Genomic DNA, 24,102 nt, shown 5'->3' with positions numbered 1-24,102 from the left:
TCCTGGGTGATGCGTGCGAGTGTATTTGCGTGCATCTGTTCCGAAACTTCTGTGATTTCCTTGATACCGGTTTCACGTGTGCATGGATCAGAAGGTACTGAAAGGGGCCAGGGGGCAGGGTTCCAGGTGGGGCCCAGCAGGCCTTCCTACTCAGACCGCCTTCAACTCTGCCATCTTGATGCTACACAGCATGCTTTCCTTTTTCTAAATATTTATTTATTTAAGAGAGAGAGAGAGCGAGACAGCAAGAGAACTCCCATCTGCTAGTTCATTCCCCGAATGCCTGCAGCAGCTGGGCCTGGGCCAAGGCTGAAGCCTGCAGCTCAGAATTCAATCCAGGTCTCCCAGGGGGAGGCAAGAAAACCAATTCCTCGAGCCATCACCGTTGCCTCCTGGGCTCTGTTTTGGCAGGAAGCTGGAGTCAGGAGCCGCAGCCGGGAATCGAACCCAGGCACCCCAGTGAGGGACGAGGGTGTCTTCACTGCTGGGCCAAACGCCCTCACACATGTTTTCTTTTGTACAGCTGATAGCTCAGGGCTACCATGCGCCTCATCCGCCCGTCCGCGTGTCAACAGCACAAGAATAGCTGCCTGTACCCGCTCCTTTCAACATCTGTGGAGGCTCTTTAAAGAATCCAATAAATGTAATCAAAGACCAAACAATCAAACACCATAAATAATTCTGCTGAGAAGCTGAAGAGGCCTTGGCAACTGCATTCCCCCACTGCCTTCCCCTGAGAGCGTGCGTGCCGCTCTCTCTGTCACTCTCTCTCTCTCTTTGTTCTCCCTTCCTGCCTTTGTCTATTTCTAACACATTTTTACTGCTCTGCAACATTAATCACCGAATATCTTCCCCAGCTTTCAAAACCCCGGATCAAAATGTGGTGGCTCACGGATCCCTGAACCCACTTCAGTCCTAAGCGAGGCAGTGAGCGTGGGGGCTGAGACCCCAGCCCGGGGCCTGTTCTCTCCAGTCTCCAAAAGAGATTCTTGCAGGAAAATCATACGCCTGACCTTCGTTCAGACTACAGTTCTAAAGGATTTTCCATTAAAGCTGTCGTTAAGTAAACAGCTCCTGCCTGGAAGGCTCATTCCCCTCTCTTCCCAATGGCCCTTTCTTCCCCACAATTCAGGGCGGGTGTCAGACTTTGCTCAGCTGAATGATCTCCCCATGCCTGCCCATAAGGGTACAAGTGAGAGACATTATCCAGCAAGGCCGAGAGGGGAAAACTGGATGATGACGTTTTGAGGAACGACATTATCCAGGAACGTGAGCTCCACTGGAATGATTGTGTCCAACGATTTTTTTTTTTAAAGGACTCAATTTAGATACATTTCCAATATAGCTTCCAGACCCTCTACAGCTTTCCTAATGAGAACCATGAAGATATTGGAGCATAAACAAAAACATCACTTCACGCCGGGGGACTTAGCTGGTATGGATTCTACCACTGTACGCGATGGATTTAATGATCAGGGACTGTGTCAGGGCTCCTGCAGTGCTCATGCCGAGTGAGCTTCTTCCTTTCTGCTTGGCCTTTGCTCGGGTCCCCAGTCTCCCGGGGAGACGCGGATATTCGGCCTCTTACCCGTTTGGTGAGCTGGGTGTCCATCATGAAGTTGTGAACGTGCTTCTCTGCTTTGGTGAGTTCCAGCTTCCGGGCCACCACGGCCACCACGAGGGCAGTGCAGCCCGCACCCTGTTGGGGAGGGGGGGACACCAAGAGGACCAGAGGGGAGACAGCACATCAGTAAGAGGCAAGGCTCAAGACCTAACTTGCCCTGTGCCCACTGGAGGGGTTCCCTGGGAGTGGTGTCGGAACTCAAGCTTTCTGGCTGGTCCAGACCAAGCCACACGGCCGTCAAAACCCATCGGGGCCCTGGCCCCCAGCCGCAAGGGGGTCTGCCGTGCTCTTGGCTGTGCTGCACAGTTGACCTCTTAGGGACAGAGTCTTCATGGTGCTACCTGCTTCTTCAAGGGGCAGGATACTGGATGAGGCTGAGGCTTTGGAGAGTTAACCAATGGCTAACCACCGGGTCCCCTCCTAGGCTGTGCAGCCCAGCAGATAACAGAAGAGCCAGCATAGAGGGGCTACCTTCCTCCATGCCTGTCCCAGCTCCAGACCTGTGGCCCGAGAGACTGGAGCCTGGATGCAATGCCTGCTACATTTGCAAGTTTTCCTGAGAATAATGGGATGAAGACGCCACCCGGTTTCCCCAAAGACGGTTTCCCAGTGGGAACCTGCTTAGCGTGAGCGTGTGCACTCGGTGCTCTGCTTGCTCCACAGCTGGGCCCTTCTACCTGGAAGTCTAGGCTGTGACTCAGCACAGGGAGTTGGAGCTTTCTGGCTTTCACCAGGAAGTTTATGGGTCACGCAAAGAACTGGAAGATGAGAACAACACTTCTGCCCAAGACCAGGATGTTCAGAGAACCTGTCCAGCACCTGCTGCACCACTTCCAGGCTACGGGGGCGGGTTCAGGGTGGAGAGGAGAGAGCCAGGGTCTGCTTGAGTCACAGAGTGGCAGGACTTCCTCAGCCCCTCCTAATCTTTGGGGTGCACACTTGGCTATTGGGGAAAGGAAAGTGGCCATTCCAGCATCCTGCCACTGGGTTTGGAATATTCTCCGGCACTAGGGTAAGAGAGAGAATGGAGAATCCGCCTTCCCTGACTCGCCTGGGGCCGATGAGAGGAGTCAGCCCTGTGGCTGCAGAGAGAGGACTCTCCTCAGAGACCACGGCCCTCACCCTGCATGCTGGACCGGGCACCACCCTGGCTGCCACTCATGGCATGAGAAGATGCACTCACTAAAGCCGACAAGCTCCTCCTCTAGATACAAACAGAAATTTCTGTTCGCAGAGAAGCCAGTGTAGCAGTCTGGGGTCCTGGGATTGACGGGATTGATCAGTGACATGTGGGCTCAGCAGGTCTCACAAAACTTACAAGAAATGGAAGAGAATGTTTTCCAGGAGTACCCTAATCTCCCACCGCTGGGAGCAGCCTCCACGGGGAGACCAGCTTCCTGTTCTCGTCTGCCTGGTCTCTGTCTCTCTCTCTTTCTCCTTCCCCGTGGGCAGCGGAAAGTTTTTGGCTGAAGTGGATGGTGCTTTCCCTTCCCCTTTAAACCACCCAGGGAGCCTTGTTGCTGGGGTCGGCCACACAGCAACAAGGTGGGGAGAGCGGTGTCTGCGTGAACCTTCCCGTTCTGACCTCGTTTTCTTCTGTCGCTGTTTTCTTGGCGTCTGTGGCTTACAGGAGACTCTGTGCCCAATTTTCAAAGGATACAGGCCTTGCACAGCCTGGTCTGTGGCTGCAATCCCTTTGGCCAGGCCTCCAGAGGCAGAAAATAACTTAAAAGCAGCCGTCCTGGAGGGCAGATGTGTGCTCTCCTTCCCTCTTCCAGACCCAGCACCAGCCCTCGCCTTTATGTGGCGTTCCAGAAGTACTTGGGGCTGAAAGCCCAAAAAGAGGGATCTGTCATTGTGTTAAAAATGGAATGTCAGACGAGAGGGCCTCCCCAGGCTCCCTCGGCTGCCTGGGTCCAGGCAGGCCCTCCCTGAGAGCTGGGGTGCACCCAGCCTGAAGTGGGGAGTCTCCTTGCTCACCATGCCACCTAGGGGAACACCAATAAAACGAGCAATGGTCCACCGTCTTGAGTGGACAGGTGGAGTTTCTTGGCATGGACTGCAGCCTGGCCACCTGACCACAGGGGGCTTCTAATCAGAGTATTTTAGCCAAGGAACGATGAAGATAACGGCCTGCCTGGAGCCAGGTGACACTCGTCAGTGTCTTTCAGCGTTCAGATCTTGAGACTCCCTCACGGACAGCTTTCTGGAGGAGGTACATTCTCGGCCCCTGATTTCAACATGAACACTTAGCAGTGGCTGCTCTCAAGTTCATTTTTCTTTTAGATAATCCACTGTCTGGATGTAACCAGGAAAGTCACCCTAATGATGCCTCACATGGTCATTTCCATTAAGAGGCAATTTGTGAAGGAAGGCAGGCAGGCAGCACCAGCCTCCAGAGAGGGATGGGCACAGTGCTGCAGCCAGAGTGAGACGGGGAAGAGGCAGAGAGAGGCAGGGCTGCAGCAGAGAATGAGACAGGAATACGTTGTGTTGCACCCTCAACAGCAAGAGTCGTAAGGGGCAAGGAAGGGGGGAAGCCAAGGAATAAGAAAAACTGATGGGAGGCCGGCGCCGCGGCTCACTAGGCTAATCCTCCGCCTAGCGGCGCCGGCACACCGGGTTCTAGTCCCGGTCGGGGCGCCAGATTCTGTCCCGGTTGCCCCTCTTCCAGGCCAGCCCTCTGCTGTGGCCAGGGAGTGCAGTGGAGGATGGCCCAGGTGCTTGGGCCCTGCACCCCATGGGAGACCAGGAAAAGCACCTGGCTCCTGGCTCCTGCCATCGGATCAGCGCGGTGCGCCGGCTGCAGCGCGCCGGCCGCGGCGGCCATTGGAGGGTGAACCAACGGCAAAGGAAGACCTTTCTCTCTCTCTCTCTCTCTCTCACTGTCCACTCTGCCTGTCAAAAAAAAAAAAAAAAAAAAAAAAGAAAAACTGATGGGTTGATGGGATTGAGAGGGGAGGGAAGAACACAGAACCTAAGACTCAAGTCAGAAATTCATGGTCAGGGCTGGTGCTGTGGTGCGTGGGTAAAGTCACCACCTGTGATGCCAGCATCCCATATGGTGCTGGTTTGTGTCTTGGCTGCTCCACTTCCTGATCTAGCTCCCTGCTAATGGCCAGGGAAAAGCAGCGGAAGATGGCCCAAGTGCTTGGGCCTCTGTTACCTACATAGGAGACCTGGACGGAGCTTCTGACTCCAGCCTGGTTCAGTTCTCTCTCTCTCCCTATCTTTCTGTAACTCTGACTTTTGAATAGACAAATAAATCTTTAAAAAAAAAAAAAAGAAGAAAGAAAGAAAGGAAAGGAAAGGAAAGGAAAGGAAAGGAAAGGAAAGGAAAGAAAGGAAAGGAAAGGAAAGGAAAGGAAAGGAAAGGAAAGGAAAGGAAAGGAAAGGAAAGGAAAGGAAAGGAAAGGAAAAAGAAATAGAATAAAAAAAAAGAAAAAGAAAAAAGAAGTTCATGGTCAAGCTTGGCCCTGTAAGGGGAAGTAGCACACCAAGGGATTCCTGCCACACACACGCGTCGCAGCCCTGCTGTGTTCCTCTGAGAGGCGTGGGGACTGCCTGTCGCCGGAGGGCCTCTGGGGACAGTGGGCCTTTATACTCGGACAAACTTATCATTCTGACGGGGCCACACGGCAGCCAGGCCATGCTCGTGGGAAGCAGCAGTGATGGGGGCTGGCTTCATGGAACACAAAGCGGCAGACACTGGTTAACTGCTCGTGGGAGCTCGTGCCGTCCTTGTGGGGAATCTCAGCCATGGCCGCGGGGCAGAGGGGCCAAGTGAGGAGAGGCTGGCGGCTGTGGGACAGAAAAGGCAAGCAGCTGCTGGCGTGGCTGCCACGGGGGCAGGTCTGTGACTCAGCTTTTTGCCTTGGGATGTGCCAAGTTGCCTGACACCACCTGGATTCTAGGGGTCTGCTCTGCCCAGCTCCTGTTCCCGTGGGGTGGAGCTCTCCCAGGTGCGCGGGCGAGCAGGGAACACAGGGTGAGTGCAACACGGCAGGGAGTGGGGAGGGCTGGCGTGGGGAGAACATGCCTAACTCATCCATGACTTGGATCCAATTCGGGGCCCAGCCTCCTCCACACGGGTCCTCCCACTCCTGGTTTCCAACACACATCTTCCAGCTGGAAAACCTTAGAAGCTGGAAAAACACGTATCCCCAGGGGAAAAGGATGAGGTGTTCTTAACTAAAGAAGCATAAAAGAAAATAAAGCATAAATGAAAGTGACAAATGGAGGAGGGCAGCCTGGAGGAGCTACGGTCGGATTCTGTTTCTGCGACAGATCCCATGGAACGGCTAAAATAACGCGGACCGGTTTGAAACCAAGGTGTTTGGGAACAAGCTCGTCTTCTAAAACCGACATGAAGCAGATGTCTTGCTGAGCCCTCTTTTTGCCTCCTCCCCAGATGACTCAATTTGTGCTACCTTTTCCTTCATTGTCACTTTCTGTTTGCAGTTCAAAGAGGCCATCTCTCAGGGGGCCCTGGGGGGATGCTCCGTGTCCCCATGGACATCTGGAAGCTTTTAGATATTTGGCTGGGACTTGTGAAGGGTCACAGAGCGAGCCCAGCTTTAGGAAGTGGCTGTACTGAAATGCAGTTACCACCATGCAGACTCTGGGGCCCCAGGGGACTTCTGGGTGACCGCAGAGCCAACAGGCCAGGCCAGAGCACGTCTGACGCTTGCTGTCACGTTCAATGCTGGGCACTAAGGGCTGCCAGTGTTCTCTCGGCTGCATGGAAACCGTTACCCTGAAAACTGCTCACAGAAAGATGCTGGACTTTGACACATCTGTTCTCCAGGGCGAATGCCCTCCAACGCACCGCGTGTGTGCCAGCAACATCAAGTTGTTCAGACAACTATATACCCTGCTTAATGGTTGGTAATTACACCGTTACTGGGATTGCCAAGAGAAAACAATGATTAAGACTATTTACAACCCGCACACACAAATCCTTCCCTTCGCTTCCCAGGCAGGCCTTGCCTTGGCCTTCATGGTGTCCATGGCAACCAAACAGGAAGCCCTACCTTCAGCACAGGCACTTGCAGGAATAAAGGGGAGACAGACACAGTGTTGGTTGGGAGGCGGGAGGGGCAGGATCTTCAGCAACGTGAAGTCCCTGAAAGGAGTGACTCAGCGAGAAAAGTGACATTTGATAGAGAAATGCCACCAGGGTTCACGGCTGTGGCTGGCCCCAGAGTGAGGCAACCAGCTTCAATTTGTGTAAAAGGCCTGAGAGCAGGCAGAAGCAGCCTGGCTGTGGCTGGGAACACAGGGGCCTGTCTCCATGCCGCCGGGGCTTAGGCAGAAGGAGAAGATGAAAGGCAGGTGCTCTATCTTTCATGTGGAAGGTGGACACCCGTTCCTCCCCATCTGTTTGTTCTTCTGCTTTGATCACCCTTCCCTCCTCAAGGAGCAAAAATGCCCAGGAGGGCTGTGCACCTTGGTAGCAAAGAAGGGTACTGCCGCAAGGCCACAGCCCGGGGCGAGGGGTGCAGCCTGCTCCACCCAGCCTGGTCACGGCAGAAGCCCTGAGATGCACGGTCCAGGAGCCAGGCAGAATGGCTGGTATTTAAAAATTGCAGGGGCCAGCGCCACGGCTCACTAGGCTAATCCTCCACCTGCGGCGCCAGCACACCAGGTTCTAGTCCCGGTCGGGGCGCCGGATTCTGTCCCGGTTGCCCCTCTTCCAGGCCAACTCTCTACTATGGCCCGGGAGTGCAGTGGAGGATGGCCCAAGTGCTTGGGCCCTGCACCCCATGGGAGACCAGGAGAAGCACCTGGCTCCTGCCTTCAGATCAGTGTGGTACGCCAGCTGCAGCGCGCTGGCCACAGCTGCCATTGGAGGGTGAACCAACGGAAAAGGAAGACCTTTCTGTCTGTCTCTCTCTCTTTCACTGTCCACTCTGCCTGTCAAAAAAAAAAAAAAAAGATTAAAAAAAAATTGCAGGGGCTCCCTGTACAGCCCAGCCTCGGTGGGCAGCAGGCTCTGGGCTGCCTCTGAGGACAAAGCCCACGCCCCGGGTGCGGCTCCTGCAAGGGGTGCGCTGGCCTTCGGGTGGCATTTCCGAGCTTTCTGGTAGGAAGCCGCTCTCCCTGGTTTCCTGGTGACAGCTGGAGCCCTGCCAGGCAGACTCCTACTAAACGCCGGGCGGTGTTTGTTCTAAAGCCTCACACTTACCCGCGATTTATCCCAGCCCCGGCGCTAAGCCTGTTGTCATTAGCTGCCGTTTCAGAGGCTGCCTGCTCACATGGGCTGCCCTGGCTTGGCATCAAAAATGAGGAGAGGGCTGTGTCCAGCCCCGGGCCCACTGGCCCTGGCCTTTCTCTGACCCCAGGGCCTTCTGTGCTCTGCAGGGCCCTAGAGGCCAACAGGACGAGTTGGGTGTGGCATGGGGGCAGCCCCCAGCCACGGGAGGCCTCAGCTCGGACCTGCGGGAGGAGCACAGCCCACCCTACCCACTGCAGGGAGAAGTGGTGAGAGAGGAAACCCGCAGGGGCGCTGAGAGGAAGGGGCTCCCCGCAGCAGCATGGGGGTGTGGGGCAGGGATGCCTGGAGACCCCGCAGTACCCGGCCCCGGCCTCCTCGCCTCCACCTCCACCTCCCCCGCCCCACCCTCTCCCCAGGCTGAGATGCAGGCTTTCATCTTTCAGCCTCAGCTTCTTCCTCTGCAGAGAGAGTCCCCCTGCTCGAGGATTCTTGGTCAGAGGTCCCGCACCCCAAGCATGGAAGACGCCCAGGGGGCACCTTCCCTGTTCACACGTGAGCGTGAGCACCGGTGCTCACAGGCACCTTAATGGAAGGCATTTTGTTTGGTCCTCACAAGCCAGAGAGGAGGGCTGGGCAGGCCTTCCATGCCCCACCCCCACCCCCAACACTTCAGAGTGGGCGGTCCCGCAGGCAGCACCTTCCCCAGGGCCACAGTGAGGGGCGGCCATGGACATTCAGACCCTGCTCTGAGTCCCCAGCCCACGTTCTTCTCATACACCATGTGACAAGGACATCTGAAGGGCGTGGGCCTCGGGAAGCACACAAGGGTTAATGGTAGGGGGAGGGGAGCAGCAGAGTGATGGGCCAAGAAACATTGCTTACAAGGATGTGGCTTACCTGCTGGGCACCTGGGATGCAGCCACACCATTGCCAGATGCCCGTGCCGGACGGGACTGGGCTCCTTCGGTACCTGGCACCTCAACAACGCATATGTGGAAACCAAAGCCTGAGCAAGCTGAGAGCTGGCCCAGGGCCACAGGGCCAAACAAAGACCCATGTTGGTGGCCAGCCCAGTGCCCGACACCGGTCCCTGGAGGCCTGCTCAGTGCTGTTTCCTCGGTCCCTCCCTTTGTGAGTTCCAGTTCATCAGAAAGGGTGTCAAGGTCTTTGGGATCCAGGGGACAGGGAAGAAGGCAGGGAGAAGATCGGGCAGCTGGCTGGAGTTGGGGTGGGGAGCAGAGGTCAGCCAGCTACCCCCAGCCACTCTGCGGGGGCTGTGACTAGACCACTAACTACCAGGACCCTGAACCTGGCAAAGCTAGCTGAGAAGCGAGCCATGATCACAGGTTTCACATGGGCCTTTCTGTGTGCAGGGGGGGACATGCACACAGGTCTGCCAAGCAGCAGCCGTCCCTGAGCCCCGGCTGTGAAGGTCCCACTGTGTGTGCGATAAAAGCTCTTGGCAACATTTTGAGGGCAGGGTAGTGGGCAGAGCGGGTACTCACCATGATGCCAGTGAGAAGACAGACACCTTTCCCACAGTATGTGTGGGGCACCATATCCCCATAACCAATGGAAAGGAATGTGATGGAGATGAGCCACATGGCACCCAGAAAGTTACTAGTTACGTCCTGCTGGTCATGGTACCTGCCAAGGGGGAAGACAGGAGTTAGTTGATGCCACTGCCACTCTTGGGAGTCAAGGCTGTGACAAACCTAGAGGGGAGAAGGCATGAGATAGCAGTGGCCGTGACACACACAGGTCTCTAGGATATTGAAGGTGCAGCCACAGTGCCCACCCAGGTCCTGCCTGCAGCACCCTCTTCCCTCTCCCTCCCCCAACCCCAAGCGCTGCCATGAGCTGGGTCCTTGTTCCCAGAGGCAAAATGTGCTGTCACAATTTGCACCATACTGTCGACATCTTTTTAGTGCTGGGAAGATAGCTTTGGGTGAACTCATGCACTAATAAAATGTGAATTTTCCCTTCCAACAGTCTAAATGTATGTGGATGTGATTAATTCGAAATCCCAAGCACCTGGACAGGGAAAAATATTCAAAAAAACAAATCACCAAACACATTTTCCCATCTCCTCTGAGGAAGTTGATGGCCCTCAAAGCCCGCACCTCCGGGCTGTCTGCAGGGAGGCTGTGGCGCCCAGGCTGTTGGGGAGCTGGCTCCAGGGACACCTTGCAGTGTCCCCAGGGGCTTGCGGCTGCCCTGGCGTGGGAGGGACCAGCGGGGGATGTAACACCACCACTCCCTCTCCCGATGCCCGAGGTACCCACCCCAGCCCAGCCCAGGAGGGGCGTCTGCTGAGGACTCAGGCATTTGCAGGAGGTGGCAGGCACCTTGGAGACAATGACCTTGGCCCAAACACACAAGGGTGAGTCAGAGAAGGTGCCTTCTATGGTTCCAGTGCAGCCTTTCCAAAATGCAGGTGCTGCCAACGTGGCTGTTGAAGAGGTAGGGCCTTCGAGAGGAGGTCGGGTCACACGCGTGGGGCTGCAGCCTTATAACAGAGAATCCATGCCACGGCCCACCTTCCTCCACGTGAGGACACACTGACAGGAGCTGTCTGTCCTCACAGGACAGCCATGAGTGCTGTCGCCTGGGTCTTGGACTTCCCAGCCTGCAGAAACGTGACACGTAGGTTTCTGTTCTTTGCGAACTACCCAACCTGTGATGCTCTGTCGTGGCACCACAAACAAACCGAGACCCAGGAGCAAGGTGTGAGTTCCCCGGGCAGGCCAGGGGACCAGGCATCCTGGGAGGTGAGACCGCCCAGGGCAGGCCAGGGGACCAGGCATCCTGGGAGGTGAGACCGCCCAGGGCTCCAGGTCAACACAGCGGGTGGCCAGGCTGCACCTGGCGGGCAGGGCTGGTGAGCACGCAGTGACCTCTGTGTCTTATCCCGTGGGGAGATCACTTGCTGACACACTCTTCCAGCCAGCCACTTGTGGGCCACAGGACGGGGAAACTGAGACAGGGCCATGGAGAACAGACCGACCTGGCCGGATGGGGCAGAAAGCTACTTAGGAAACGTAATGCGCAGCACTTCGTTACTGAGGAGGCGACGATGAGCTAACACACACACATGCAGGCCTGGAACAAAGAGGCCCTCAGGCAGCGGCGGCTGCTGGCCCCAGTGTCCATCAGGCAGGGTCTGTCCACGGCCCAGGGACATCGGCAAATGCTGCATGTCCTCCCTTTCCCTCCTAGGGCAGGTGTGCAGGGAGGGCTGCAGGCACAGGTGAATCGAGATGGGCCTGGAAGGAGGCAGATGCTGTGCCAGACAGAACAGGGACAGGGACCCAGAGTGCAGTCTGAGGAACACCCTTTATTATGCACCTGCTGTGTGGCGGGTGCTTTGCCTGCAATCGCTCTCATTCTTACAACACCCTTTAAAGTACTTTACAGGTCAGCAACTGGAAGCACAGAGAGGTTGTCCTGCTTGTCCGGGGATACACAGGAAGCAACTGAAGCGAAGCCCAGAAGGCCCTATTGCCAGCCACTCAGCACCAGAGAGGAGAAAGTGCCTTGAGGGGTGCCTGGCAAGTTCTAGTGAGGGCACCTGGACTTCAGTAGCAGCTGGCAAGGTAGCTTTAGAGAGCAGGGGCCAGATTTTTGGAGGGCCTGGGGTTCTAGGAGGAGGAGTTTGGATTTGAATTTCATAGCTTTGGAAGCAATTCTAGGTCTCTGAGCAAAGGAATGATGGGACGGCATGGCTTGCTGGGAGGGCTGAGCTGCAGGTGGTGAACAGGATGCTTGTGAAGATGGAACGCGGGGCGCCGGGGGTGGAGGGAGAGGGATGGCCAGGTGAGAAGCAGGTGCAGTCTCCTGAGCCCAGCCCTAGCGGATCCCCTGCAGGCACGTCAGCAGTACCTGTCCAGCCCCAACTTGAGTCATCCGCCAGCCATGAGTGGGGGTGGCATGGACTTTGTGTTACTGTCTGCACAAGGGCAGGGTGCCTGGTACTGCCAGGGACATCTGAAGCGCAGACAGCTCCTCCCCAAAGTCTGGCTGATAATGACCTTCCCTGCCCTCGCCTCCCGCTTCCCTTGCTCCCCAGGGATGCTCTGTGGCTGCTGCTTCCACTGGGCCTGGTTTCCCTGAGGCTGAGCCTATGTTCCTTACTCAGTGTGTATCTGACTCACATGAGCTGGTGGTGCTCAGCTCTAGCCCCCAGCACTGCTCCTGCCCCCCGTATATTAGCACCATCCCCATTCTAATGTGGCCTTGAATGGGCAGCTGCCTGCCCTGTCCTGCTCTGTTGCCCTGCCAGGCCCCTTAGGCTGTGCAATTCTCTGCACTCCTGCCTGCTGCCTTCTGGCTGGGTGGTGCGGTGGCAGGTCCCGTGCTGAGGTGGCGCTGGAAAACCAGACTGTGAAGCGGTAAGACTCAGTGACTGGGCACGGGGCAGGGGCAGGGGCAGGGGCAGGGGCAGGGGCAGGGGCACGGGGCAGGGGCAGGGGCAGGGACAGAGAAGGGAGAAGCCTTTAGGCAGCTCCACGCCACAAGCAGCAACACATAAGCAACTGTGTAAGAGTCAAAGCCAAGGTTATCAGTTCATCCGAAGGACATTCCTTGGGAGAAGGAGCCTGGGGCGGGTCTAAGGACAATGAGAGTGTGGGGGTTGAGTAGTGAGAAGCTGCGAGCCCATGGTCCTGGGCTTGCCAGCCTGAAGTTGCCTTAACTGCTGAACCAACCTACAAGCAAGCACCGTGCTTGTCCCAGAGCCTGTGCCCACTAACAGCAGTAGTTACAGCTGTGTTGAGAGGGGGCCTGGTGCCATCGTTCTGAGAAACGATATTCAGAAAAACAACAGGGCATGAGTCTCCAAGTGCAGCGGGCATTGGGTGGGCTGCGGGCTGTGATGAGGTGCCTGGGGGTGTGTGTTGAAGTTTAGGTAGGAGAACTATTTGAATGGATCTACTCTAAGTTCTACAGAATGGATCTACTCTAAGTTCTTGGACAGAGGAGGGGCATGAAACACTTGCTCTCTGGAAATGATTAAGAAGTCAGGCCCCCTGGCCGGCGCCGCGGCTCACTAGGCTAATCCTCTGCCTATGGCGCCAGCACCCCGGGTTCTAGTCCCGGTTGGGGCGCCGGATTCTGTCCTGGTTGCCCCTCTTCCAGTCCAGCTCTCTGCTGTGGCCCGAGAGTACAGTGGAGGATGGCCCAGGTCCTTGGGCCCTGCACCTGCATGGGAGACTGGGAGGAAGCACCTGGCTCCTGGCTTCGGATCGGCACAGCGGCCATTTGGGGGGTGAACCAACGGAAGGAAGACCTTTCTCTCTCTCTCTCTCTCTCTCTCTCTCTCTCTCTCACTGTCTAACTCTGCCTGTAAAAAAAAAAAAAAAAAAAGAAGAAGAAGAAGTCAGGCCCCAGACAGTGAGGACCACTAGGAGGGTAGCAAGTGCCCGGGGAGAAGCAATGGAGAGCCCTGAGTGCCCAACCACGAGACCGGGATCCAATCTGCAGCCCGCCTCTGCGCACCTTGCTGGTTTTGCTGTGCACACAGTTCTCCAAAGCTCCCCCACCCCTTTCCATGCAGACTCTGAGGTTTAAAGTTCTGTGCCCTTCCTGTGCAATGGCTACCAGGATCACGGACCACCCCATTCCTGTGGGGGGCGGGGGGAGGGACTCTGAGGTAGACACTAGACATCCCAGCGGCATTAAGTCCAAAGCAACAGATAATGGCTCTTTTTAAAGTTCATGTCCAATTTACTGCCTTTTCTTTTTTTAAAAAAAAATCCCTTTATATGCTTGTGGGTTCTTTTGTCATTCACCATGTAAAATCCCCTTGGCGCTACCTAGGTGCTGAGGAGAGAAGCAGCTCTTGAGGATGTCATTCTGTGAGACCTCAGCCGTCTCTCTGTGGGGTGGGCCAGAGAAGGTGAGATGGATGGGACACACCCCTGCGCTCCTGTGGCGTGGAGCGTTGTCATGGAGACAAGGCATGCATGCAACTCACCAAGCAGGAAGTGATGAGCGAGAGAGCCGGCCTGGTGATTCAGGACTGTGGGAGTAGAGAGGAGGGAGAAACGTTGCTAACCTAGTCACAGTTTGAGAGTGGTTTACACATGTCACAAATTCACGTACTAATCTCATGCTATTTTTTGCAACAGAGAAATGGGTAGGGGGAGGGAGCTGGTGGCAGGTTTCCATGTTTCTCTTTAAGGCCGAGGAGGGAAAGACATGATTTTCCTTTGAGCTCAGGGCAGTCATTGTGAATCTATTCTCAGGGTGCGGCCTGTGGGGGTTTCCCCACTTTCTACTATTGTGAAATAAATGAGTGCTAAAGATGGTGGGTTAGTCAGGTGTGTCTACGTGTGCCCCTTCGAACCTCATACTACTCTGGTTCACGGGCTCCGACTTTGAAAAGCAAGCAGCCGACCTGGAATCTTCAGCATGTGAGGGATTCTCTCACATTAAAGATGCAGGGACCAGCCACTTAACACAGCCAAAGGGAAAAAGACTCTGGGTCACATACAAACTCTCAAACACAATCCTCCGAGGAGCGCCCCGGGAGACATAAAATTAAGACAAGGACCCGCGAGACAGGCATGTAGAGCTCTACAAAGAGTCTCCCTGCAGGGGCTGAGGAGACCAAGGAGGTCTCCCAGAGGCAGAACAAGAAAGTGGAACTACAACAGAGGGAGGTAGCGACTCTGTCTACAGTGTAAATAATAGTAGGTCCGGGGAGAAAGAATTGAGGGGGAAAGGAGGAGGAGAGGAAGAAAAAAGAAGAGGAAGGAGAGAAGTAAGCATTAAGGAAATAATAACAAAAAATCCCCCAGACCTCAAACAAATGAGTTTCTGGATCAAAGAACTACTATCCCCAGCATGGCGGGAGAAAGCAGGCACACAGTGGGGCACAGAATTGTGACATTTCAGAGCACCAGGGGAAAGGAGAAGGTCCCGCAGGACACAGAAACAGCGATGAGAACGCCTCTGGACTCTTTTTGCAGCAACACTGGAAGCTGGGCGGCCATGGAGCAAAGGCTTCCAAATTATGAATGGAAACGACCTGTTTCCATGGGATCCCAGAATTCCACACAAGCCAAAGCTCTGGGAAGGCTGAAGGCAGAAGGAAGATACTTCCCGGATGTGCCTCCCACGTGCCTTCCTCAGGAGGCCACAGGGGAGGGTGGTTCCCCAAGACCAAGGAAGAAGACGGCAGGATGGAGACGGTGAGACCTCTGCAGGATGCGAGCAGGCATGGAGGAAGGCAGTCCAGACCGGAGCAGATGAGAAGGCTCTGGGAGATGTCCCCAGGGAGGTGACATTGATAAAATAAATAAATAAATAAATAAATAAATAAAGGCCCAGTGTGCCTGAACTTCATGAGAAGAGATGTAGACAGACCACAGCCAGAGCTTGGGGCTGGATTGGTGGTAAACACATCCGAACCAAAGCAAACAAGCAAATGCAGTAATTAACTGCTCCAGGAAAAAAAAAATAAAAAGTTTGCAGGAGAAGAAAACTGGTCTTGCTTTACTACGGGGCTCAGCTATGAATAGAGTCAAATTAGTGTTGACTGAGAAATGTAAACACTGACTGCTGAATTAACGCAAGTGAGGAGGGACTCGGGAAAGGAGGGTGGGAGGGAAGGGGGCGGAGTCTTCAGCCTCCCTGGAGGGCAGTGAGAGAGGATGCACAGAACCAGCCCAGCAGGAAGCAGCTCCTCTGGAGCAGGGCAAGTGGAACTCGAGGGCGGACAGAAGACAGGTCAGCCTGGAAGTATGCACACGTAGGACTAAAAAAAAAACATAAAACCGAACCAAAGGGGCAGGCGTGTGGCACAGCAGGTTAAGCCACTGTATGCAAAGCCTACATCCTGTATGGAGCACTGGTTCCAATCCTGGCTGCTCTGCTTCTGATCCAGCTCCCTGCTGATGTGCCTGAAAAAGCAGCAGCAGATGGCCAAGTGCTTGGGCCCCTGTCACCCCACGCATGAGATAAGGATGGAGCTCCAGGCTCCTGGCTTTGGCCTGGTCCAGCCCTGGCTGCTGTGGCCATTTGGGGAGTAAACCAGCAGATGGAAAATCTCTCTCTCTCTCTCTCTCTCTCTCTCTCTCTGATGCTTTGCCTTTCAAATAAATAAACAAACCTTAAACACAAACAAGCAAAAGCAAACCAAAGAGGAAAAAAAGAAAATACATGTAGTATTAAGCTACAGAACATAAGCAGGAAGTTAGCATCCAGGAACTCACATCTGACCCCAACGGCCGCATCCACCTGTGGGTGCTCTCCAGCCTCAGTCTCCACCCCCAGCCCTGACAGAATCATTACCCTGATGTTTGTGTTTATCATTTTTTGTTTTTTTCTTTGCCACACTTCCACATAGCTACTTCCCCAAACAATGCAGTAATTTTGTGTTGTGTGTTTGTGAACATCATGAAAAGGAAATGGTACTACAAGGGTGTGGCTTCTAAATGACCCCTAATGCTTCCCCTCCCCCCAAGGCACTCACCTACTTGTGGGCTGGACCTCGTGTAGAACAAATAGAACAAGGCTGAAGTGGACTTTCACTTCGGTTGTGATAAGATTGTGGCTTCCCTGGCAGGAGCCGCCCTCCGAGGCTGAGGCCAAGCCCAGGGAGCAGCCCAGAGCATGAGGGAGCACAGCTGCCCCCAACCTCACTGGGGAGCTGGGAAGCCACACACTCTCTAGGTTGAGCCCAGAGACCACAGTCTACAGTCTCATGCGACACCTCCAGCCAGAGGTGCTCATTTAAGTACTTGGATTTCTGACTCAGAATAGCCATGAGATAGTAAATATGTATTATTTTAACTTGTTAAGTTTGGGGCAATTTGTTATGAAGCAATATATAGCTAATAAAATGAACTCTTTTATCAATCGCATACATGTTGACACATCTGGCTGTAGCGGTTTTTCATTCCTGCATTGTATTTCACCAAAGGAATATGCTGCGACTTACTTACTAACGCGCTATTAAAGGGCATTTGGCTCATTTCCAGGGGTTTCCTCCAACGACCAATACTGCCACAAACACTCCCAGCGCACTGCATAGCAGTTTCTAAAGAACATACCTAAGAGGGAATTTGCTTGCTGCTAGCATATGCACATACTTAACGTCATTAGAGAATGCCAGCTTGCTTTCCAAGATGGCAGCAGCTACCAGACTTCTTCGAGCAATGAAAAAGAGCTCCCGTTCTCCATCTGCTCATCTGACTTGCCATCACTGACTTTAATTTCTACCAAACCAGTGAGTAGGCTGGTGTCCTTCACTCATTCGTCATTCACGTCTTCTCCTCTGTGGAATGCCAAGCTTAATTTCTGCTCATTTTTCTATTGGCTTGTTTTAGTCTTTTCCTTACGGATTATAAGAGTTGTTTATACATTCTAGATAACAAGAACCTTGTTAGTTTATGTTTTGCAAATATCTCCTTTCAGTTCATGCCTGCCTTTCTATTTTCTTTATAGTATATCTGATGTATAGAAATGTTAAATTTTATTGTAATTGGATTTAACCCTTTTCATTTATAGTAACATGATTTTTAAAGAAGTTTTTCCATATTTGAGGCTATAAGACTTTCGATGAATGTTTTTATTTATTTATTTTTTTGACAGAGTGGACAGTGAGAGAGAGAGAGACCGGGAGAAAGGTCTTCCTTTACCGTTGGTTCACCCTCCAACGGCGGCTGCAGCCCGCGCACTGTGGCCGGCGCACCACGCTGATCCGAAGCCAGGATCCAGGTGCTTCTCCTGGTCTCCCATGTGAGTGCAGGGCCCAAGCACCTGGGCCATCCTCCACTGCACTCCCGGGCCACAGCTGAGAGCTGGACTGGAAGAGGGGCAACCGGGACAGAATCTGGTGCCCCAACCGGGACTAGAACCCAGTGTGCCGTCGCTGCAGGCAGAGGATTAGCCTAGTGAGCTGTAGCGTCGGCCAACTTTTGGATGTTTTAAAATGCTCCCTTTTTCATGTAAGTCTCTAATTCACCTGGAATTGATGTGTGTGTGTGTGGTGTGAGGTAGGGACACAACTCCACGGCTTTTCCTGTGGGTGACCAATCATCCCGGCCCCACCCTTCCATCCCTGACTTTCACTGCTGACTCCGCAATATGGACTGTCTGCACTGTGTGCAGGTTCTCCATTCTCTCCTCAGGTTATAGTATGGTCTGCTTTGTGGCCTTCTCTTGGTGACTGTCCACGGCCCAACACATCAGAGACGCTCAGTAAATAATCGGAACAAATGTGGCCTGCTTCCTGCTCTTGCTGTTCCCCCGTGAAAGCGATGCTTCCCTCAGTAACTCAGCGGAGCGTGTTAAAGTGACTTCAGCTGTTCTCCTCGGCAGATAAACTTTTGTTAGAGTGGCTGCCAAATTCCTTGGGCTTGGAGTCAGTTCTCCCCATTAATAAGAACTCAACTTCTTGACACTAGCTGTGACCCATTACAGCACCAGGGTGATAGAAAATGAAGCCAGAATGAAACGGCTGCCTTTTCTGCCTTCTTTTCCAAAGGAATTGGAACACTTTTGTACAAACTCGTTGCTGTGTGCTTGTTTGAACTCTTTTCACACTGCTCTAAGTGGTATGATGGCTCCAGCTGCTTGTCCTGGGTCTGCCTGGTCGTTGGCTGTGCGAGGAGTGGAGCCTGGCCTCTGCAGAACCCTAGCCGGGGGGCTCGCCTTGTCCTCCCCTTCCAGTCACTCCTCAACTTCACAACCCGAGCCCTGCACACTGAACTGTGGACCCTGTGCTCGCAAAGTTCTCCAATGAAGAACCTGAGGATGTGCAGCTGACTTGACCCTGGGTGGCCCTGGACCCTGGAGGGGGCTCCTCCATCCTCCTGTGGCTGTCTCCATGGCTCGCTGGCCTGGTTTCCTCCCACCTTGACCATGCTTTCTTGGCTGCCTCCTCTTACCTCCTCTTCAATGTTGCCAAGCTCCAAGATAGCCTTGGACATCCGCCTCTCTTACTGACGTCCTGCCTGGCTCTGCCATCACTGATCCCTCCAACTGACTGCTCAAGACCCTACACGAATCCTATTGCAGCCAGCCTGGCCAAAGTGAGCTTTTTGTGTCCAATCCCACGCCACCCGGTGTCTGCACTGTCCATCTGCTGCCCACACAGTCTTGCCAGGAGCCCACCAGGCTGCTCAGTGTCATGGTTGAACACAGGCTCCAGGGACAGACTGCCTGTGTTTGAATCAGGTGTCTTTGGTGTGGGCATGAACTTGTCTTTAGTCTTCCCACCTGTGAAAGGGGGCAATGCTCGTGCCAACTCACACAGTCATGTGAGGGTTAAATAAGACATACGTCTAAGACAATTAGAACATATTGCCGGGCACAAGGACTACTCAACTAAATAAATGCTGCCTGTTACATGGTAACCGCTATTGTGCTAGGAGCAGACTGTGCGTATGTGCTTGGCCTTGGAGAGCAGAAGGACCACAGGATCCAGAGCCCAAAGGCCGCCTTTCACGTCCTCATGTCTTTGTGACCTTGAACAAACCACTCTACTGTCTCTTCAGGGAAGCAGCATGTAACAGCGTCTGCCCTGCCAGGCTCACAAGTTGCGCTGAGGGGCGACGTCCAAGGGCTTTGCTAGCCTTCAGACAGAGGCATGTGACTGCCCCGTCCTGGGCCTGAGTCCTAGAGACAAGGCCATCCACAGGGGGCAAGGAGTGGGGACAGGCCTCATCACTGCCACTGGGGTTCTCCTTTCAGTCTTCTTTGTCCCGAGGTCCTGGGTCTGCCCCAGCCCTTTGTAGGGAGATGTGCACTTTAAAGCCCTTATTTCCATCAGACCCTATGAGCTTCATTTGAAAACAGTCAGGCATCTGACCACTTCTTACCCCTTGATGCTGGCACCCTGGCCAGCATCATCCTCTCACCCAGCCCAGCACAGGAGTCACCTAGCTGAGTTCCCCACTTCTGCCTGTCCGATCCATGCCCACCAGCCTCAGTCTACCTCGTGACAGCATGGGACTAAGACCATATCACCTTTCTGTTCAAAGCTTCTTGGAACCTTCAGAACAAGGGCAGATATGGGGCTTGCAAGAATCTAAGGAGCAAACCCTCACCCTGCCCCCAAGCCCCTGGGGCCTTTCTGAGCCCATCTCCTGTGGCCCTCCCCATCACCCATCTGGTATCTGTTCAACCAGTCCTCAAAAATTTCATAGACATGCACATTAGAAAAGAACTATGCAGGGGGGAAGTGTTTGACATAGAAGTTAAGACATATCTTGGGACATCTGCATCCCATACCGGTTCCTGGGTTCAAGTCCAATCCAGCTTCCTGCTAATATACACCCTGGGAGGCAGCAAGTTATGACTCAAGTCCTTGGGCCCCTGCCATCCACGTGGGAGATCTGGATAGAGTTTCCAGGCTCCTGGCTTTGGCCCAGCCCAGCCCTGGCCGTTGCGGACATTTGGGGAATGAACCAGCGGATGGAAGATCTCTCTGTGTCTATCTCTGTCTCACTTCCTTTCAAATAGAGTAAAAAGAAACAAAATTATTTTTCAAAAAAAACTATGCATAGACTTCAATTTTTTTTGACACTGAAATAAACTTGTCTTTCTAATTCCATTTTCTCCTGATCTACTTGAAGTCTCCTCATCGGCTCCTCCAACAGCCCAGCTTGACTCCTGTCTCAGAACTTGTGCACCTGCTGTTCCTTCTACTTGGCAGATCCTTACCGCACGGAGCTTCAGGCCTTTGCTCAAATGCCAGCTTCTCTGTGAGGCGTTCTCTGACAGTGCCGCCTGTCGTCGTGCTACTGCCCCACACCCACCCACACCTGTCCTGTGTCACTCTCCCACAGCAGCTCTCACTACCTGACATCGCATACATTTGGTTTATTTCTGTCTTTATTGGACATCAGCACAGAAGCTTCAAGAAGCACAGGACTTCTATTCTCACTGCTGTGCCCCTAATCCTGCAGAAACACTTGTCAAGTGAGTGAGTGAATGAATGAATGACCCTATGTAGTCTCCACCCAGGGCCAGCAGGACCAGGTCAGATGGACAAGGGCCGCTACCCCAAAGAGGAGCTCAGTTAGTTAACTGGTCCTACTATCTTCTCTCTTTCTTTCTTTTTCTTTCTTTCTTTCTTTCTTTCTTTCTTTCTTTCTTTCTTTCTTTCTTTCTTTCTTTCTTTCTTTTTTTTTTTTCAGGCAGAGTGGACAGTGAGAGAGAGAGAGACAGAGAGAGACAGAGAGAAAGGTCTTTCTTTGCCATTGGTCAACCCTCCAATGGCCATCAGGGCTGGCGCACTGTGGCCAGCACACTGCGCTGATCTGAAGCCAGGAGCCAGGTACTTATCCTGGTCTCCCATGGGGTGCAGGACCCAAGAACTTCGGCCATCCTCCACTGCCCTCCCGGGCCGCAGCAGAGAGCTGGCCTGGAAGGGGGGCAACCAGGACAGAATCTGGCGCCCCGACCGGAACTAGAACCCGGTGTGCCAGCACCGCAGGCGGAGGATTAGCCTATTGAGCTGTGGCGCCGGCCCCTACTATCTTCTGATAACAAGTGAGGGAGGGGACAGGGACTGTAGCCTGTGTCTTTTCTGCCACCAGAAACAGTAGCTGCAGTGAGCAGGGCAGGGGGTGGGGTGTGGAGCCGGCACCTGTGTGCCTGGCAGGGACCCTGGCAGGAGGACGGTGATGGTGGCAGTGGCAGCGAATGACTGGCTGTCAACAGCCTGGGTGAGGGAGCCCGAGACAGCATCACTCCAGGGGCGAGGTTATCAAAGAGTCCTGGGGTCTATTCCAGTGCTGACCCCTGCTTTGCCCAGGGTCCCAGTGCAGTCAGCTCCTAATTATGGAGTGCCCTCAGCCAGCTAGGGCACGGGGCGGGGTGGGGGGGGTGCTGCCAGCTCTGTGGAGAAGATGCAGTGAAATCACCATTTCTTAAGGGTATTACTGGCCTTGGTTTAGGAGCATTTGAGAAACGCTTGGGGTGCTTGAGAGAGCACCATTGAAATTCAAAGTTGGCTGAGGAATAAACGGCTTATGGTGGCTGCAGGCCTATGACTGCTGATTCCAGCTACGGTGAATTCACATCAAGGCAAAAGAGAAAACAGTCACTGCTTCCTTATGAATGGTTCCCCACACAAACACCTTAAAATGTGAGAGAGATGGCTTTGAGGACCCCGTGCCCGTGACACCTGCAGCCGTGACGTCACTCCCTCCTCCGCTTCACCCCTATCAATGCTGTCCTATTTTTCCAGAATTGGCCTTGAATTTAGGAAAATAAGGACATTTCCCCTGGACCAGGTAATTCAAGGTAACAGCCCTGGCTCTTTCCAAGGCAAATCTAAATCCAGTCTTTTATTTCCAGCCCCAAGGACTCACAGCATGGCTACAAGGCCTGCGGGGTTTTGAAAAAGCCAGCGGTCTAGCACACAGGCTGCGAGGCACACTGGGCACGTGGCACGGTCTGGGCTGTGAGCTCGGGACCTTCTCCCTGGCTCCTCTACCAGTTTCCCGTGGGGACTTCTGACCCACAATGCAGGAGCCAGGACGTGGGGCTGGGGCCACACGTCTGGAGGTGATCTCCCCACAGGCGAATGCTGGGGCTGAGGCCCCATCTCTCCTCCTGGGTCTCCCCAGCCGCCCCACCGTGGGAGCGCACACACCGGTCTGAGGGGAGCCAGCTGCCACTCTTCCCACAGCCCATTTTCTTCCTGAAGGGGAGCGGTCACCCGCTTTGAGTAGTTATTAAATTAAAAGCCAGATGGCTCCTCTGGCAAGTCCTTCTGAGTCAGTTTCTCAATTTGCAATGTTTTCTTTCTTCTTATTAAAAAATATTTCCATGTTTCCTGATTTGGAAATGTTTAATAAAATGCATGAAAATGGAGACAAACAATATGCTTGGGAGAGGCAGTGTTGCAGCGGAAGCGCGTCTTTCACGGTGTCTACAGGCGGCGTGGACGAGAGCACGAACAGAGAGCCCAGCGGATGGAGGCCTGGACCCAGCCAGCCCCAGGCCGACTGGCTTCATGGCCCAGGTGGGGCCCATACCCCCTGTGTCTCAGGCTGCCCTCTGTAAGATGAAGCGAGTGGATCACTTCATGTGCTAACAAATAGCAAAACTCCGCACAGAGCCTGGCAGTCCAAGCTTCCTTCAAAAAGTCAACGGAGGGGCTGGCGTTTTGATGCAGCGGGGTTAAGCCTCCGCCTGCGATGCTGGCATCCCACATGAGCACCAATTCAAATCCTGGCTGCTCTGCTTCTGACCCAACTCCCTGCTAGTGTACCTGGAAAGCAGCAGAAGACGGCACAAGGACTTGGGCCCCTGCCACACATGTGGGAGACTGGTCGGAGTTCCAGGCTCCTGACTTCAGCTTGGCCTAGCCCTGGTCATTGCAGCCATTTGGGGATGGAAGACATCTCTCTCTTCTCTCCATGCCCCCCTTCCCTCTCCTCCCCCCCTGCCTTTCAAGTAATAAATAAATAAACCTTAAAAAAAAAAAGTCAATGGAAAACAGAACAAAAGGATAAGCCTGTGCAGTTATTCTGAAATCTGTGCAGTTTTTTTTCATAGTGCACATTTTCCATCTAATTTGTGAAGACACCCCCCCCCCCCGCCAACACACACACAGCCCATGCCAATGCAGGGATTTCCAAAATTTTTACACCAAGATAATCTTATTTTTTAATTCTACTTTTTCATGAACTTGCGGAGTACCGTCAGGAAGGTACATATCCATTCAGGAACGTATCCATTCAGGCAACAGACAGCAAATGAGACCTCTGCTAGACCTGGGGCCTCCTGGAGCAGGCATGGAGCCAAACAACGAAGCAGATCCCATGCCACACTGAAACAGCGAGAGGCCAAGTTCCCACTGAGACAGTGCAGCCAAGACATGGGCTGCCCAGGCAGGGAGCTCCCACACAGCCACACAGCAGGGGCAGGGGCAAGACCAGTGGGTGGGGGCTAGAGGCTGGGCAGAGCAGACAAAGCAGAGCTTCCTCAAAGTCGCCAGCGCTGGGCCACGCAAGCAGGTGCGCTGGCTCCCGGCTGCCAACCCCGCCGTGTCCTTCCCCCGGCCCCTCTGCTGTCCCTGCTGTTGCCTCTCTCTCTTCCTTCCTCTGCCGCCTCCTCCTTTCTCCTTTTTCCTCCCTGGAGCCACTGTCGCCCTCCCTGTCGTGCCCTCTCCCACTCATTCCCTCTTCCCCAGCCTCTCCACGGAGCCCCTCCCTCAAGGGGAAGAGGCTTTCTGCCTCCACCCACCCCGGGAGCTGAGGGAGCCAGGCCTGCCTGTGGGACCCTAGTCTTGGCGTCA

At 54.1% G+C, this 24,102-nt stretch overlaps 1 protein-coding gene across 7 annotated transcripts in view; it reads right to left on the bottom strand.

The window, feature by feature from the left end:
• The window catches only part of KCNN3 (potassium calcium-activated channel subfamily N member 3), a 202,824-nt gene that overhangs the window by 16,214 nt on the left and 162,508 nt on the right, over positions 1-24,102 (bottom strand). For all 7 annotated transcript variants that reach the window (XM_070077616.1, XM_070077614.1, XM_070077617.1 and 4 more), the window contains exons 4-5: positions 9,347-9,488; positions 1,589-1,699 (exon numbers count right to left, since the gene is read on the bottom strand). In XM_070077616.1, the coding sequence (XP_069933717.1) occupies positions 1,589-1,699; positions 9,347-9,488 (253 nt within the window). The remainder of the gene's footprint in view (positions 1-1,588; positions 1,700-9,346; positions 9,489-24,102) is intronic.

This window comes from Oryctolagus cuniculus, chromosome 7 (genome assembly GCF_964237555.1).
Source record: "Oryctolagus cuniculus chromosome 7, mOryCun1.1, whole genome shotgun sequence".
Classification (NCBI taxonomy): Eukaryota; Metazoa; Chordata; class Mammalia; order Lagomorpha; family Leporidae; genus Oryctolagus; species Oryctolagus cuniculus.
The sequence above is the reverse complement of the archived record's forward strand: the minus strand, read 5'-3'. Positions and strand labels throughout refer to the sequence as shown.